The sequence below is a fragment of the Myotis lucifugus genome, unplaced genomic scaffold (assembly GCF_000147115.1).
Source record: "Myotis lucifugus unplaced genomic scaffold, Myoluc2.0 scaffold_726, whole genome shotgun sequence".
Lineage (NCBI taxonomy): Eukaryota > Metazoa > Chordata > Mammalia > Chiroptera > Vespertilionidae > Myotis > Myotis lucifugus.
This window is the reverse complement of record NW_005871774.1, coordinates 191643-207638: the sequence shown is the minus strand read 5'-3', so window position 1 is coordinate 207638 and position 15996 is coordinate 191643. Positions and strand designations below refer to the sequence as shown.

The 15996-nt window shown below is 45.3% G+C and overlaps 1 protein-coding gene across 1 annotated transcript in view; it reads left to right on the top strand.

Annotated features, from left to right (window-relative positions):
• The window catches only part of NUP214 (nucleoporin 214), a 76827-nt gene that overhangs the window by 22346 nt on the left and 38485 nt on the right, over positions 1 to 15996 (top strand). Inside the window, 10 exon segments of the mRNA XM_023746731.1 lie at positions 775 to 861; positions 1020 to 1169; positions 2308 to 2466; positions 4991 to 5094; positions 7774 to 7956; positions 8636 to 8721; positions 8812 to 8895; positions 10875 to 11138; positions 12151 to 12312; positions 15179 to 15272. Coding sequence (XP_023602499.1) covers positions 775 to 861; positions 1020 to 1169; positions 2308 to 2466; positions 4991 to 5094; positions 7774 to 7956; positions 8636 to 8721; positions 8812 to 8895; positions 10875 to 11138; positions 12151 to 12312; positions 15179 to 15272 — 1373 coding nt within the window.

The following is a 15996-nucleotide window of genomic DNA, read 5'->3' as shown; positions in this document are numbered from 1 at the left end:
CATGTCTTTTCTTCTGTCACTCTCTCAGCCAACCCCCACTTGCCCTCAGCACACAGTACAGGCACACAGTAAATAGTTCACAGGTCTGGCTTTTGGCACAGTGCCGGACACATGGTGTTTGTTAAATAAATGTTTGCTGTTTTAGTGAATACATATACATTTTTTAAAAATATATTTCTTTATTGATTTCAGAGAGGAAGGGAGGAGAGAGAGATAGAAACATCAATGATGAGAGAGAATCATTGATCGGCTGCCTCTTGCATGCCCCCTACTGGGGATTGAGCCTGCAACCCAGGCATGTGCCCTTGGCCGGAATCGAACCTGGAACCCTTCAGTCCGAAGGCTGAAGCTCTATCCACTGAGCCAAGCCGGCTAGGGCAATCCATACACATTTTAAAAACTCTATGTTAATTGCTATAGGGCCACCTCACCTCAAGTAGTCCCCCCTTTTATTCTCTTTATATGTTCCTGTTTACTATTCCATATCACTATCACCAGCTGAAATTTATCTGATTTGTTTACTTTTTATTATTTGTTTTATCCCAGTAGAAGATACGTTCCCTGAGTGTAGGGATCTCATTTATCTTGTTAACCTCTTCTCCACTGTCTAAGCATGCCTTCTACCAAGCAGATACCCAGTAAATCCGGGCTCAAAGGAATGAATGACAGAACAATGACTGTTTCGAGAGTGACACCACCTGTGATAGGCATGGAATTCAAGAAGCCGTGTTTGGAGTATTGGGTACATTTTAAATGTTTTATCTTCCATTTCAGGCGAAGTCACTTGCGACTCCTGTGACAGAAAAGCAGGGACATCAGTGGAAAGAGTCAGACCCTGTGATAGTTGGAATTGGCGAGGAGGTACGCTTGCTCCTGCATGTTTTTCCCACATGGCTGTTTCATTCTGGCTTTGAGCCTTGGCGTGTCCCAAGAGTCTGTGCTGTCAGTGAGCCCAGTAGCAGTGACGTGACTGCTGTGCCATTCGCACTAAGAAGTCTCCTTGTGTGTGGCTTCTGCAGATCGCGCACTTTCAGAAGGAGCTGGAAGAGCTGAAAGCTCGAACTGCGAAAGCCTGTTTCCAAGTGGGCACCTCTGAGGAGATGAAGATGCTGCGGACAGAATCGGATGACCTGCACGGCTTTCTTTTGGAGATTAAAGACACCACCGAGGTTCGTGTTTACGGATGGTCTTGCGAAGTTGATTGCACTCTTAACAATTGTGCTCCTAGTACTCCACGGCTGTGTATGCTTTTTCTTCAAGGGCCACAGTGTTGTTTCTTATGTGTGTGAGTCGTTCACGGAGGAATGCCCAAGTTCAGATTCTACCTTTAGCACTTAATAAACTAGATGACTTTGGGCAAGTTAATCTAGCTGCTCTGTTTTAGTTTTCTCATGGGAAGTGGAATGATAATAGTTTCTACCCTATTGACACGTACGAGGCACTCCAAAAAGTTGCCAGTTGTTAAAGTAGTATTTGAAAATTTACTTTCGAATGTTTGAAAGGGTAAGTTCTCCAGGGTGTTAGCAGTGACTGTCTTCAGTAAGATTACAGCTACTGTTAGTACTTATTCTCTGAATTTTCAATCGTTAGAAATGGTTTCTTTCTTCTTTTTAAAAAAAAAATAGATTTTTTATTGATTTCAGAGAGGAAGGGAGAGAGAGAGAGAAATATCGATGATAAGACTTATTGATTGGCTGCCTCGTGCACGCCCCCTACTGGGGATCAAACTGTGACCTCCTGGTTCATGGTCTACGTTCAACCACTGAGCCACGCCAGCCGAGCCGAAATGGTTTCTTAATGAGAAAGAAAAATAATTTTTTAAATGAACATTGGTAGACTAAAAAAGAGAAAAAAGAAAATTTAAAAAAAAAAAAAAAAGCCCCAGTCAGTTTGGATCAGTGGTTGGAGCATCAGCCTGTGGACTGAAGGATCCCGGGTTTGATTCTGGTCAAGGGCACATACTTCTGTTACAGGCTCGATCCCTCGCCCTGGTCAGGGCACATGTGGGAGGCAACTGATCAGTATATCTCTTTCACATCGATGTTTCTCTCTCCCTTTCACTCTAAAAATCATTGGAGAAAAAAATCCTCAGAAGAGGATTAACAACAACACAAAATTACAAGGAAAAAAAAGAACATTGGTATCTTTCTCTAAGCAGTGAAATTCTTTTTTTGCATGACTATTAACTGTATTCAGTGTTCACCATGTTAACTGTTTGAGAAGCACCACCTTCCTTGATCCAGAACAGAAAGGTTAATTTCTTAGAAATACCACTTTTTGTATCAGTACATTCTATTCCTTTCGTAGTCTCTTCATGGAGATATAAGCGCCCTGAAAACAACTCTACTTGAGGGCTTCGCTGGTGTTGAAGAAGCCAGGGAGCAGAGTGCGAGGAACCGTGACTCGGGATACCGGCACTTGCTCTACAGGAGACCCCTGGACCCCAGGAGTGAGGCGCAGCTCCAGGTAGGAGCCAGCAGAGCGCTGGCAGCGGGGCCTCGCCATTCTCCTCCTCGAGGCCTGGGTTCGGGCGACTGTCTTACGAATTGGCTCACTTCCTGTGAATAATTTACCTGTTCCCGATAGACTTCCTTAACTGATAGAGAAAATGGGACTCTTCCACGTAATGCTTTTTGGATTAAACAAAAATGGAATTCTTAACTAAACCCTCAGCTTGGTAGAAAGTATGCTGTTGAAAAAGATACATTGAGAAATCAAGTCATGAATAATAACTATTAAAGTAGCAACTACTCATTGAGCACCAGGTACTCTGCCGGGTGTTTTTTACACATTATTTCTAGTCTTTAAAACCAGCTGCTCTGTAAGACTCGAGTTTCCGATCCCAGGGTACAGATGAGGATGGTGAGCCTCAGAGGCGAAGGAGCCTGCCCAAGGCGGTGGTGGTGGTAGGAGTGGAACCAGAATAAAGACCTCCTCTTGCCCGGGTGCTTTCCTGTGTGCCATAATTTAGCAGCGCTACTTTCCTCATTAATTGTTAATTAATTATTCTTATTCTCTATCTTTGTGAGATCTGGTTTTTGTTTTCATCTTTCAATTTATTCCAAACTGTTGTACCATCAGCTTGGTGGAGGGTCATCCCCAGTTCCTTGCATTTGCCTAGAATCCCTGTAGAAGTGGGGCACAGAGGGCAGTGCTGGTCACCCTCACCCAGCACGTGAGGATCTATAGGGTGAGGAACCCCTTCTGCCCAGAAAACCCACCGTCCACAGGCCTCACCTGATAAACTCTCTGACAGTAGGAAAAGGAGAGACATGGTCCCTCCGCCCAGAAAGGGGAGGAGCCCTGGCTGTGTCCACAGCCCTGAGGGATCCCTAGATGTTCCTCCACGGTGGACGTTAACCCTCCTAGCAAGGGGGTGCTAAACACGGCCTGCACTCTTCATCTAGTCACACTTGCTTCCTACTGCCTTTTCACCTCCTGCTCTGCGTCCAAACTAAAAGAAAAGCACACAGCTATTGGGAAACACTCCCATTCAAAAAGAAGTCAGTTTCTCTTTTCATAGTGCTAAATAGACCATAGTAGCTGGCATGTATCAGTTCATGCCCTGTACAAAAGAAATGTCCTGGAAGTACCAATGTCTCACCACTAGTAGGCGCTGGACCCTTGAGCCTGGACAATCTGGCTCAGAGCCTGTGCTCTTGACCACACACTACAACGTGCAGCCCCTCCAGCTGGCTAAGTGGCAGTGGGGAAGATGAGCACACACACGCAGTGTGGATATGTTCCTGTGGGATTACAGGCGGGGGAGCAGCTAGGCCACAGAGAAGAAGTGTTTGTGATGGGCCTCAAAAGAAGCGTGGGTGTTCTGAGAGATGAAGTCGGGAGAGCACTCGGGAGCTAATGCACAGAGGTCTCGTTGCGCCTGAGTGTTCAGAGAAAGGGCCTCCCCGCAGCCAGGTGTTGGCTGAAATTTACATTTGATGCTGAGGTTACTGCCACTTCCTGGAACCAGCTTGACTCTCTTTCAACAACATTTCCTCTTTTTCAGTTGGGACACATACCCTTATCCAAGGATAATTTTTTTTTTTTATTGATTTTTTACAGAGAGGAAGAGAGAGGGACAGTGTTAGAAACATCAATGAGAGAGAAACATCGATCAGCTGCCTCTTGCACACCTCCTACTGGGGATGTGCCTGCAAGCAAGGTACATGCCCTTGGCCGGAATCGAACCTGGGACCTTTCAGTCCGCAGGCCGATGCTCTATCCACTGAGCCAAACCAGTCAGGGCCAAGGATAATTTTAAGCTACGTTTAAACACAGATGCAGAGAGCTTTCCCTGTGTATGCACATTATCTTCATTTGCTTACACATTTAATGGACTGCTTCGTCTTTATTGTTCATTTTTGAAAGTCAAGTTGTATAGCATGAAGGTTAACACTGGATCAAAATTTAAAGAAAATTATTGCAGGCCTAAAATAAGTTAAAAATAAGAATTTTAATGCACTTTCTAGTGTTGATGCTATTTTTTTTTGTTTGTTTTGGAGAAATGAAATTTTCTCAATTGGTGAGATGACTTCTGTGTTCTGAATAATTGGTTCAGAATTATTTTCAGCACTGTTTTGTAGGATAATTTTGTCTCTAGTACAGTTAATTTCATGGGTGGGGGAGCAAAACCTAAATGGATGCCCTGTCGGAGTACCAGAGTGCAGCGGAAAATTCCTAGGCCAGGCTGAGTTACTTCAGAGGAACTGAAAAATGAGAACTAAGCAAGAACTTTTGTTCCCTGGAGGCCCTGGACTGACACCTTTTCTGTTTCTGTTTCTTTACACCACCTCTCTGTCACACCCTCAGAAAGGTTGAGTTTTGGATTTCATTTGGATTATAATGTTCTGATGATTATGTTAAAACCTAGTATGTGCTCTTTGTTCATTATGGTTCTCAATATAAAAATAATTGAAAATTATTTTGATTGTTTTGATACATCTTTCTCCAAGCTACTGGAAAATGGAGTCATTTTTTTTTCTTGTAGGAAATTCGGCGCCTTCATCAATATGTGAAGTTTGCTGTCCAGGATGTGAATGATGTTCTAGACTTGGAGTGGGATCAGCATCTGGAACAAAAGAGAAAACAAAAGTAAGCAAGGTCCCATCCCCCACTGGTGGCAGGAGATAGTGCTGCCGCCTTTTCAAAAGATTTAGGAACATGGATAAAAACCCTGAAATGTTCATTCTCATCGACCCCGTCTTTCTGCTTCCAGATATTTGTTCTGCAGACACAATAGCAGTGCTCACAACAGTGTGCATCAGAGAATTTATATCGCAGCTCAGCTAGCTTGTGATGCAGACAAATTGGATTAACCCTGCTTACCCACGGCTTAGAGGAGGGGCTCAGAGTCTGGTCTCTTTCTCTTAATACAGACATAACCATGGACTAGCATGTTCTCCAAATATCACATTAAAGATATGTTACAGGGAGTGTACAAGATGGTGATTATAGAGGCCCAGTGCACAGATTTGTGCACTAGTGGGGTCCCTCGCCCTGGCCTGCGCCCTCTCGAAATCCAGGACCCCTCAGGGGATGTCGGAGAGCCGGTTTCAGCCCGATCCCCACAGTCCAGGCTGAGGGACCCTGCTGGTACACAAATTCGTGCACCGGGCCTCTAGTATGCATATAAGATCTTTGGTTAATCTCTTCCCACCCTTTCCCCTCCTCCCTTCCCTCTGAGATTCATCAGTCTGTTCCATGTTTCCATGCCTGTGGTTTCCACTCCTGCATTGAGTGCCTGCCCCCTGGTGGTCAGTGTGCATCATAGCTACTGGCTAGTCAGCCGATTGCTTAGGCTTTTATAAATATAGATTATTAGATACAATATATGTAATATGAAAAAGGTAAGACAAGCCCTAGCCGGCTTGGCTCAGTGGATAAAGTGTCAGCCTGCGGACTGCAGGATCCCAGGGTTCGGTTCTGGTTAAGGGCACATGCCTGGGTTGTGGGCTCGATCCCCAGTAGGGGGTGTGCAGGAAGCAGCCGATCAATGATTCCCTCTTGTCATTGATGTTTCTATCTCTCTCTCCTTCTCCCTTCCTCTCTGAAATCAATAAAGAAATAAATTTTTTTTTTTTTTTTTTAAAAAGGAAAGAAAAAGGTAAGACAAAATACTGGGTGATCTCAACATGGAGAACTAAACATTGAAAAGAGGCTGGAAATTAATCTGACAATATAATCACAGATACAGCTGCAAGATGGGGTTAAGCGGAATTTTTTCTTTATAATCTTGTATATTCCAAGTTTTCTTTTTAAGGAAACATTCCTGATTAGTGTGGCTAATTAGAAGGACGAGAGGAATGATGACAAAGGTATGACAAGGAACAGAATGCAGTACATTGTTAGAATAGTTGAGTGCCAATGAGAAATTGGAAAAACAGATCAGCCCTCCACGCGTTCCATGTTGAAACACCTACACTTGATCAGTGGATTAGCCGTGTGGGGAAGCAAACCAAGAAATGCTCTGTTTACCTGTTTATAAAGCTGTGGGATCACAGAACTTTAAGTGGGGCAGCCTGGGTGGGATGACAGGGGCAAGGCCAGAATGTGCTTAAAATTCAGTGAGCAGAATTGAATGCGTTATATTGTACCACGTGGAGAATGGCTTCGTGCACCACCTGAGGAATCTGCTTGGAACATAGGTAGGGGAGATAGATGTGAGCGTTGGTCCCTCGGACACTGTGGGGAGGATTCCTCACCTGTGGCCTGGAGCACCTGGCCCTGTGGCAGTGGTGCTCCCTCCCTAGTCCTGAGTTCACGTTCAGCCACATGGAGAGGACGGCGTGACCAGGCAGTGTGCGTGTCCTGCTCTGCTTGACAGTTAGGTTTCTCTCAGAACAGGGAAGCTGGGCTTGCTTCTCCTTTATGACAGCTCTGTGGACTTACTACCTAATGTGCTTTATTTTTAATTTCCTTTATGCAGAGTTCAGATTCTTAAGTCTATGCAGTTTTCTAGCGTTTCTGTTTAGGTTTTTGTATAAGCATTACCTTGTACCCTATTGATATGTGTTTTTAAATATTTATCTTGATCCCATCTGTGTGACTCAGTGGTTGAGGGTCGACCTTTGAACCAGGAGGTCACAACATGGTTCGATTCCTAGTCAAGGCATATCCCCAGGTTGCAGACTCAGTCCCCAGTGGGGGGCATGCAGGAGGCAGCCAATCAATGATTCTTTCTCATCATTGATGATTCTCTCTCTCTCTCCCTCTCCCTTCCTCTTTGAAATGAAAAATATATTTTAAAATAAAAAAATTTTTATTTTTTTATTTTGAACTAACCTGTCACCTGAAGGAAAGGGAACCGGCCCTTCCTTGTTGCAGTTCCTGGGGTGGGTGCTCCTTGCTGCTCCGGTGTGCTCTCTCCCCCACTGATTCTTGGCAGCATGTGAAGAGATGACTGACTCCCATCGGCTTTCCTGGGCCTTTTCTTTTATTGAATGTGACTTACACACAGGAAATAGCACATGTCCTAAGTATGTTGCTGAATGAATCTGTCCCCTGTTGTTGACACGTCTCCCACCCAGTTCTACCCAGGGCTTCTGGGATTGTGCCAGTTGTGCCTGCAGGCCTGGCCTTCCTTATTATGTTGTATCCTCGTTAGGCTTTCATCCCTTTTTTATGTTCTAGTATTTCCTGATGCTTTCTGTCCACTAATGATTCTCTGTTTTAGTCTTTTCACTGTTATAGTTGTAGTCTTCTTCTTCTTCTGTGGGAGGTTTCTGTACTTGAACCGCTCACGTTGAATTCTTTTCTCATTGCTGTCAACAGGCGCCTGCTTGTGCCGGAGCGAGAGACACTGTTTAACACCCTGGCCAACAACCGGGAGATCATCAACCAGCAGAGGAAGAGGTTGAACTGCCTGGTGGACAGTCTCCAGCAGCTGCGACTTTACAACCACACTTCCCAGTGGCGCCTTCCCTCGGGGGCGCCCTCCCAGAGCAGCACTCACAGGTGTGGCTGAGTGAATGGATACATATTGGGGAGTACGGTGGAATCGTCTTAAAGTGGTTCAGATGTGGGTTTGAAAGTGACTGCTGTCTGTCACCTGTGTGAGCCTGGTCAGGTTCCTCACCCTCTCTGATCCTCTGTTCCTTTGCTTAATAAATGGGGATAACAATATATGCCTCCCAGGGATGTTGGGGAGTTAAATTCAGTCTAGAAAGCATCCAGTAGTGCGTGTGAGGAAACCGGTGCTCAATAGATGATAGTAGACACTATGGTAACAGTATTGTTTTTTTGAAAATTAACTGATAGGATTAGGTTGACTTGTTTCAGAGTTTAGGTTTGCCATTTTGCTTGAGTGTGGGAACTTTCAGACCCTAGCAGTTAGGCAGTTTACCCTTGACGTTCCCCGGGTGGTTTTGTGTTTCGCCTTTAAGCCAGATGTGTAGGTGTTCATTGCCCCTTCTGCTGAAGCTCTCTCAGTGCGTGTGTGGGGGGTGGTGAGGGGGGTGTGTGATGTTATGGTTGCCATCTCTTTCCTTTGGATTGATTACATCGATTGGTCAGATGGCCTGTTTCTGAATGGGGGATGCTCTCATTTCTTGCGCTTATATTTAGGACAATGCACGCCCACCCCTCAGGTTTCTCTGGTCATAGTTGGTTTCTCTATGACACTATCGCACTTCAGTTTTGACAGTGATCTGGAAAGCCTGCGCAATGCTTTGTTGAAAACCACTATAGAGTCTCACACCAAACCCTTGCCAAAAGTACCAGGTAAGTGCGTTCTTCCCGGTTCTTAGCTATTGGTGTTCTTTCTTCTACTGACCAGGTTGTAAGCATTTATGGCTCATGAATTTCTTGCAGCTAAACTGTCCCCTGTGAAACAGGCACAGCTAAGGAACTTCCTGGCCAAGAGGAAGACCCCACCAGTGAGATCCACTGCTCCAGGTAGAGGCGGGCCTGAACTCTTAGCACAAACCGAACAGCTGGTATGGGAGGGGGTGTGTCTGTCTGTGTCTGTTTTCCTTTTGGTTCCTAGTAGGAGCTAGAGGAAATGTCCCTAGAACCTGTTGTGCATCTGAATGCTGGAGTAGGAGCTGCTCGGCCAAGCAGCTCGAGTGGTGGTTTTGGCTTTGCCTCCCTGTTTTCTGCAGTCCTCGGATTGAGTGGCAGTGCTTCCCAAGGGTTTGGGGACGCTGAGCTGGCTCCACGGTTCGTAGCCTCTGCTTTAGAAAGTTGACTTCCCTGGTTTGTGTGGGGTTTGAGTAAGATTGTATTTGAGAAAAAGGCTTCTTTTTTTTAAGAAGATAGAGAAAAACCCACTGATTAGGGAATGATGGCTAAAAACACTTACTGAAAAGAAGCCATATAACCAGTGAAAAAAACTTGTTTTTGCTATTAAATTACCTAGATGACCATGTTATACACAGCTTCAAGCATAGTAGTGCTTTGCTTTTGTGCTGGTATCTGCTTTTCTTTTTTCTGTTTTGAGTTGAAATGTTTTTTTATACCAACAGCCAATTATTTTTTTGGTAATTAAAATAGGATGGAAATTTAATCTTACTGTACCACCATTCATTAATTTTTCTGTAATCATATAAAGCTAAATTAGGTAAGGTAATAGTCACAGGCAAGTGAAATCTTTTTAACAATCATTTCCATTATCTAAACATATATATACCTTCTCTTAGTAGATAATTGGAAAAATGTGGAAAAATATAACAAAGAATAAAAGTTACTCTTATCCCTCAACCCAAATATGTCATCAATTATGTCATTTTGGTTTACTCTTAAATTTTTTTCTTTGTATCTATAAATTTGATTTTTTGAAAGTGAGACTGAGACTGTTGCATTTATAATTTCATACTTTTATATTTTTTAATTAGAAACTTACAGACCTTTACTGTAAAACAGAAAATGACAAGTGTTAGTGAGGATGTGGACAAATTGGGCTCCTTGTGCACTGTTAGTGGAATGTAAAGGGTGCTGCACTATAGAACACAGCTGGTGGTTCCTCAGAAAACTAAATAATTACCATAGGGTCCAACAATCCACTCGTGGGTTTATACCCCAAAGACTGGAGAGTAGGAACCCAAACAGATATTCTGTACATTCATGTTCATGGCAGCATTATTCACAATAGCTGAAAGTAAAAGCAAGCCAAACACCCAATGGATTGAATAGATAAGTGAAATGGGGTGTATACATATCTTAAAAAGGAAGGAAATTCTGACATGCTACACTGTGGATGAAACTTTAGGATATTGTGCTAAGGAAAAAGCCAGTCACAAAGACAAATATTGTATGAGTCTACTTCTATGAGTAAGCAGAGCAGTCAAATTCATAGTGACAAACTAGAACGGTGGTCGCCAGAGGCCGAGGGGAAGAGCAGAATGGGGAGTTAGTTTTTAATGGGGACGGTATTTTTAGACCTAATTGATCGAAAGAATCAATAGATTTAGCTGCAAATATCTAAGGCAGTCAGGACTGAGGACCTTCTGTTGTTACTAGTTTGCATTAGGCCTGTTCTTAGAAATTATTGTTGGAAAAGTGACAGCAGTGGTGCGACTTCCCCGTGATGCGGAAGCTTCTCTGTTACTTTTCTGACACGTTATTACTCTGCCTGTGAGATCCGCTGAGGGCACCAGCTCTCCCACTTTCACACCAACATTCATTCTGCCTCTCACTTCACATTTTTTTTGTTTCACAGTCAAAGTGTTCTCGTCATACATGGCTCAATATTTCAAAGCCCCATTTGAGCAGAGACCCCAAACCATCTTTATTCACATTCGACAATAGCTGCTTCCACTTAAAATAAGTAATAATTAAATCATTTTGCAGATTGGCTATTTGTCTGTCCACAGTGGAAATTACATAGCTCTTGGGCTGCTTCTTTACTGACTTGGGTTTTGTTTGGGGCTTTGTAGCCAGCCTGTCTCGGTCAGCTTTCCTGTCTCAGAGATACTACGAAGACTTGGATGAAGCCAGCTCCACGTCATCCATCTCCCAGTCTCTGGAGAATGAGGACACACAGGCACCCTGTAAAGATGACGATGCCGGGATCCAGGTCCCTCGCCACGCCCCCGTGGTGCGCACTCCCTCCATCCAGCCCGGTCTCTTGCCCCAGGCGGCAGCTCCTTTTGCTAAATCTCACCTGAGTCATGGTCCACCTGGCGTGCTGGGAGCTTCAGGTAGGAAACAAGGAGACGGGAAAACCCCCCCCTCCCCCCGCCAGCCCCCGTTAGGCTTTGAACTTAGGAAGGAACTGGAGCTGGCTTTTATACTGCCACACCACTGAGTTGTTGGTTCTGGCCCATTCCTGCTGATAGTTCAGAAACTTGAAGACCAGGTCAAAGGAGGTGTGTGCCCTTAGAAGCAGTCGGTGGGACATAGGAGGAAGAAGAGGCCGAGGCTGACACTGTCACCGCTTTGCTGTGGAGTCCAGTGTGTGTTTATTTAGACAGGTCTTTTCGGGAGGAACAGCAGGAGCTGATTGCCTCTGTGCAAAGCAGCGTCCACCCTTGTGCCCTGCACATCCCAGTTCATTTCACTCCCTGCTCCTGCCGTGTTCTGCCCCAGCTCGCCAGCACGTCCGTGCTCCTGATCAGTGTCGGCTCACTACGGGGACCGGTGCTGTCAGTGTCGGGGCTGTGCTCTGAAGTGGCTTCTGACAGCAAACAAGCAGCGTGCAATAGGGATGGAGAGGTTTTGTGAGAGGAGAGTGGGAAATCGGTCAGATTGATGTGTTGGCATAAAGGTTACATTTCCATCGGTGTCACGGGACATGGTCGTGTAGAGCAGCGATTTTCGACCTGTGTGCCACAAGAATTTGTAAAACGTGTCATACTTGGACTGTGACAACAGACAACACAACAATCGCTTTCTGGTGTGAATGAATCAAAATTATAGCTATTTTTTGTCAGCTTGGCAAAAAAACGTATATTTTGGTGTGCCACAGAATTTTAGTGATTACTTTATGCCATGAGATGAAACAGGCTGAAAATCGCTGGTGTAAAGTATCTTAGTTAGTAGAGGCCGGCAGGCAAATTGCATTGGCATCTTGGAAAGATGTGGATGCCAGCCTGTCTGTTTACTGGTACTTTCCTGTTTTTAATCTTGGTGTTTTCCCTGCAACCTAACATGGAGAATTGACCATTTTAACTTTTGTGTTTTCCTCTTCTCGGACCTACTTTGTTTCCTTAGCGTCTACGTCTGCCAGCAAAATCATCCCTCAAGGGGCCGACAGCACAATGCTCGCAACCAAAACCGTGAAGCACGGTGCGCCGGGCCCCTCCCACACCATCCCAGCTCCGCAGGCGGCCGCTGCGGCAGCACTGAGACGCCAGATGGCCAGTCAGGCGCCAGGTGAGAGTGGAGCCCACACCTGTGCAGGGGCTGGTGTGAGCTGTCTGCGTCTCGGGCTGGGGTGGCAGGTGCCAGCTAGCCCCTGGCTCTGCTGCCGTTCAGAACGAAGGCTGCTGTGCAGCCTCTCTCCTGGTGGAAAGGGTTCCCAGGAAGCAGACTTCCTTGTGGGGTGGGTGTTAGGCTGCCACAGTCAGGTCAGCAGGAAATCGGGTTTTCTGGTGAGTGTTAATCCCTGCCTTGGAACAGTGTGTGCTTTAAGCCCACCATCAATCTTTGCAGTTAGATCACCTGGGAGCATTCAGAGGTTCTGTGGTCTCTTAGGAATCGCGCTGCCCTGTGAGGTGGGTATTAGTGTGCCGTTTTGCTTTTGAGTGATGTGACATTCAGAGAGGGAAGGTGACCCGTCTGATGAGAAGCAGAACCCAGACCCCAACCCGAGTTCTTTCCCTTGCAATACAGCTGCTGCTTGGGGTGGCAGCTGTGGCTGTTACAGGCGGGGACTCTAGTGAGCACGGCATTTTGTCAGTGTTGTGGCCGTCCACGTTTTCTGCACCGGGACTTCTGGGTAGCTGGCCTCAAGGACTTCACTTGGTCTCCATGTGTACAAGCCAGTGGTTTTGCCCCCCACACACACCCCTTACTCCCCAGCAGTTAGCAATGTTGGCGGTAGAGCTCAGGAATGCTGCAAAAAAAATCTTTTAAAAATTTATTACTTTTTTTTGCATATCATGGGTCACTTTTATTAAAAGCATCATTACTATAATTGGCAGTAATTTACATTTTATCTTACATGGTAGCAGTTTTCAAAGAAAAAGTGATAGGACATCACAACAGAGGAAAGCAATACATTCAGTCATGTAAACGTCATGGCTAGTTTAGAGCTGAGGTCCTGCTGTTGAGTTTCGTGGCTTAAAGTAACGAAGTCCTTTAATTTAAAAAGGACCCGATTCCCTACTCTACTCTTACTTTCTTCATCTCCGTCCTTTGTTTACACCAGTGCATTACGAGACCACGAGACAATGAGACTGTAGTTCTGTCTGGCAAGAACCCTCCCAGTAGGTTAATTTCCAAAGGGGCCCTTCACATGTTATTGCTGAGCCTCGGGACAGAGCCAGTCACACTAACATGAAGGCTGTCCAAGTGCATGGATGTGTGTGTGCAAGTGCGGGAACCATACAGTCAGAAAGGGAAAGGATGAGCAAGTACAATAGGTTTGGTAAATTCCATCTTGACCTTCACAGCTAATACATTAAATATATAACGTCACCCTTCCTTTGAGCACCTCTTTCTTCCATGAGAGCCACTGAGTTACAAATTCTCTTTATTCTAATACCAGTGGTACTAGAAGGAAAGGGGGAAAAGAGCATTATGTAGGTTGCCTTAAAAAGACATGGTCACCTCCCGAATTTCCTCTCTCCTCGGGAGAATGACTGATGCACTGCACACCCTTCATGACCAGGACCCCTTGTGACGCACCTGTAGAACATGCTTGGACTTCAATGCACAGGACACCCCACAACAAAGGATTATGGAGCCCCAAAATGTCCGTACTGCCAAAGCTGAGAAATAATTTTTTTGTTTTAGCTGAATAAAATTATCTTTTCGTTTTATCACTGCTTAGAACACATATCAATTTAGACAGGTTTTTTTTTAAGACTAAAAAGACATGGTGGTTTGATTTAGACAAAAGAGAATTACCATTATACAGTGATAAAAGATTTCTAAGAAAAGTTCAAATATTAAAACCCTTATCAAGGCATCTAAACTAGATGTGAAAGAGCATAAATAAGGTACCTTTGAGCCTTCTGAAAGAAGAGAATCCTTTGATGTTTCCTTTAAATATTACTTGGACCAAGCAGAATCCTGGCATTGTGCTGAACAGGCCCCGAGTCACGCTGATAGAGTTGATTATTTATAAACTGAAAATCTGCCAGGATTTCGGATTATCCCACTGTCAGCAGGAGGGGGTGTGATTCTATTATCATTTTGGAAGCAGAAATTTCTAAGGTGTAGGCACCTTTGAATGTGCCAGATGAAGAATGTGCAGTCGTAGGCAGGAAGTCCCGGGTGCTTCTCTGAAGGAGGGAGAGAGAGCTGCCACAGACCCACGTCCCACCCAGGCTGCCGCTTTCAGTTTGGCCAAATATGTCGTTAGCAGAGATCCAGGAGCTTTGCTCAGGCCTTCTTAATAGTTAGTTTTAAAATATCACTAAGTTCTGGAATACAGTTTTAAGCTATAAGACCCAGAAAGAGAGACGTGAAAGCTGACAGGCCTGAGATGGGTAAGTAGGTGTCAGGTTAATCCCGGTTGCCATTAATTCAGCCTCTCGGCCTCCCCCATTCTTGTCTAGGCTCCATTTCCCACATTTTATTCACCGTGTCGGTCTCACTAAGCCGTGGCTCCTTTAGAGAAGAAACTCTATGTCAGACATTTTTGGTATTCCCAGCACCTAACAGTCTGGCAATAAAAACCTTATGTGAAAGAATGGTTGAATGAAAGAGTGGGGGGTGGAAAAATCCTTAGTCTGAATCATGCTAATGCTCCCGCTCTTTCTGCCCTTTTCCAAGGTGAGCAAACAGCGTGGCAGGCAATCTCAGCTCTGCTCTCTAAAATCTGCCCAGGGAATTCTTTTTCCCTGAACTAGGGCATTTGACTAAATTGCATGCATCTTCATCTCATAATCTTTATGAATGGAGGCTAGGTGTTCACTGAACACAGCGCTGCAGAGCTGCCTAGAGTAGCTGTCCTTGCTCTGTCTAATAGGATTGCGATCTGCTTGGGTTTCTGTCCTGATGGTTTATGTAGGGCTAGACTTTTTGATCCCTCATTGCGACTAATATGCCTCTCTGTTCTCTGTTTCAATAGCTGTGAGTACTTTGACCGAATCAACTTTGAAGACTGTCCCTCAAGTGGTAAATGTGCAGGAATTGAAGAATAACCCTTCATCTCCAGCGATGGGGTATGTTACGCCTTTGTAGCATGTGTACACCAGCCAGTGAATTACTTGTAATATCGGGGACTGCCTGCAGGGAGCAGCATTGCTGCCTGCACTGGGTGACTGTTTTCCTAGAGCCTCGGGGTCTGAGAGGGGTGGACAGCTAATCTTGGATACACGACTGGGTTTTCAGGAGATTGTCCTCTTCATTTTGCCAGTGACAGGTCCCTCATGAGCCTCTAAGCCTGTGCCATGTGTGCGTCTGCGTGTGCTGCACAGGAGGGCTATGGAGTCGGAGGTGGGACGTGGTTTTTTACAGAGGTATTTTTTATAGTCTCGGGGTTCCAGAGTTGATGCTTCAGTTCTCATGGAGACTTGATTCTGCAAACTCAGTGGTGATCTTGAGATTGACAGTCTCCTCCCTCATCTCCTCTCTCAGGCATTGCTGTTCTTTCAAGTTTCTTCTGCCTTTTGTATGAAAAGAACAAAAACCAAACAGTCTTAAAAGGCAGCAGCTCTGCTGGGAGACTCGCAGCTTCTCTTCTCTGCTGTATTTGAGGGCTGGGTCATCGCTGCTGCTGGGGCTTGGTTCTCTTTCATCTGAATCTCTGTTTAGAATTCACGCGCTGGCTCCCGCGCACAGTCCTGGCAGCACAGTGCAGAGTCTGCCTTCTGCCGTTGCTCTGCGTGTATTGTCGCTGTGAACTCGGTGGTCCGGCCCAGCCTCCCCGGTGGCACAGGAAAGAGT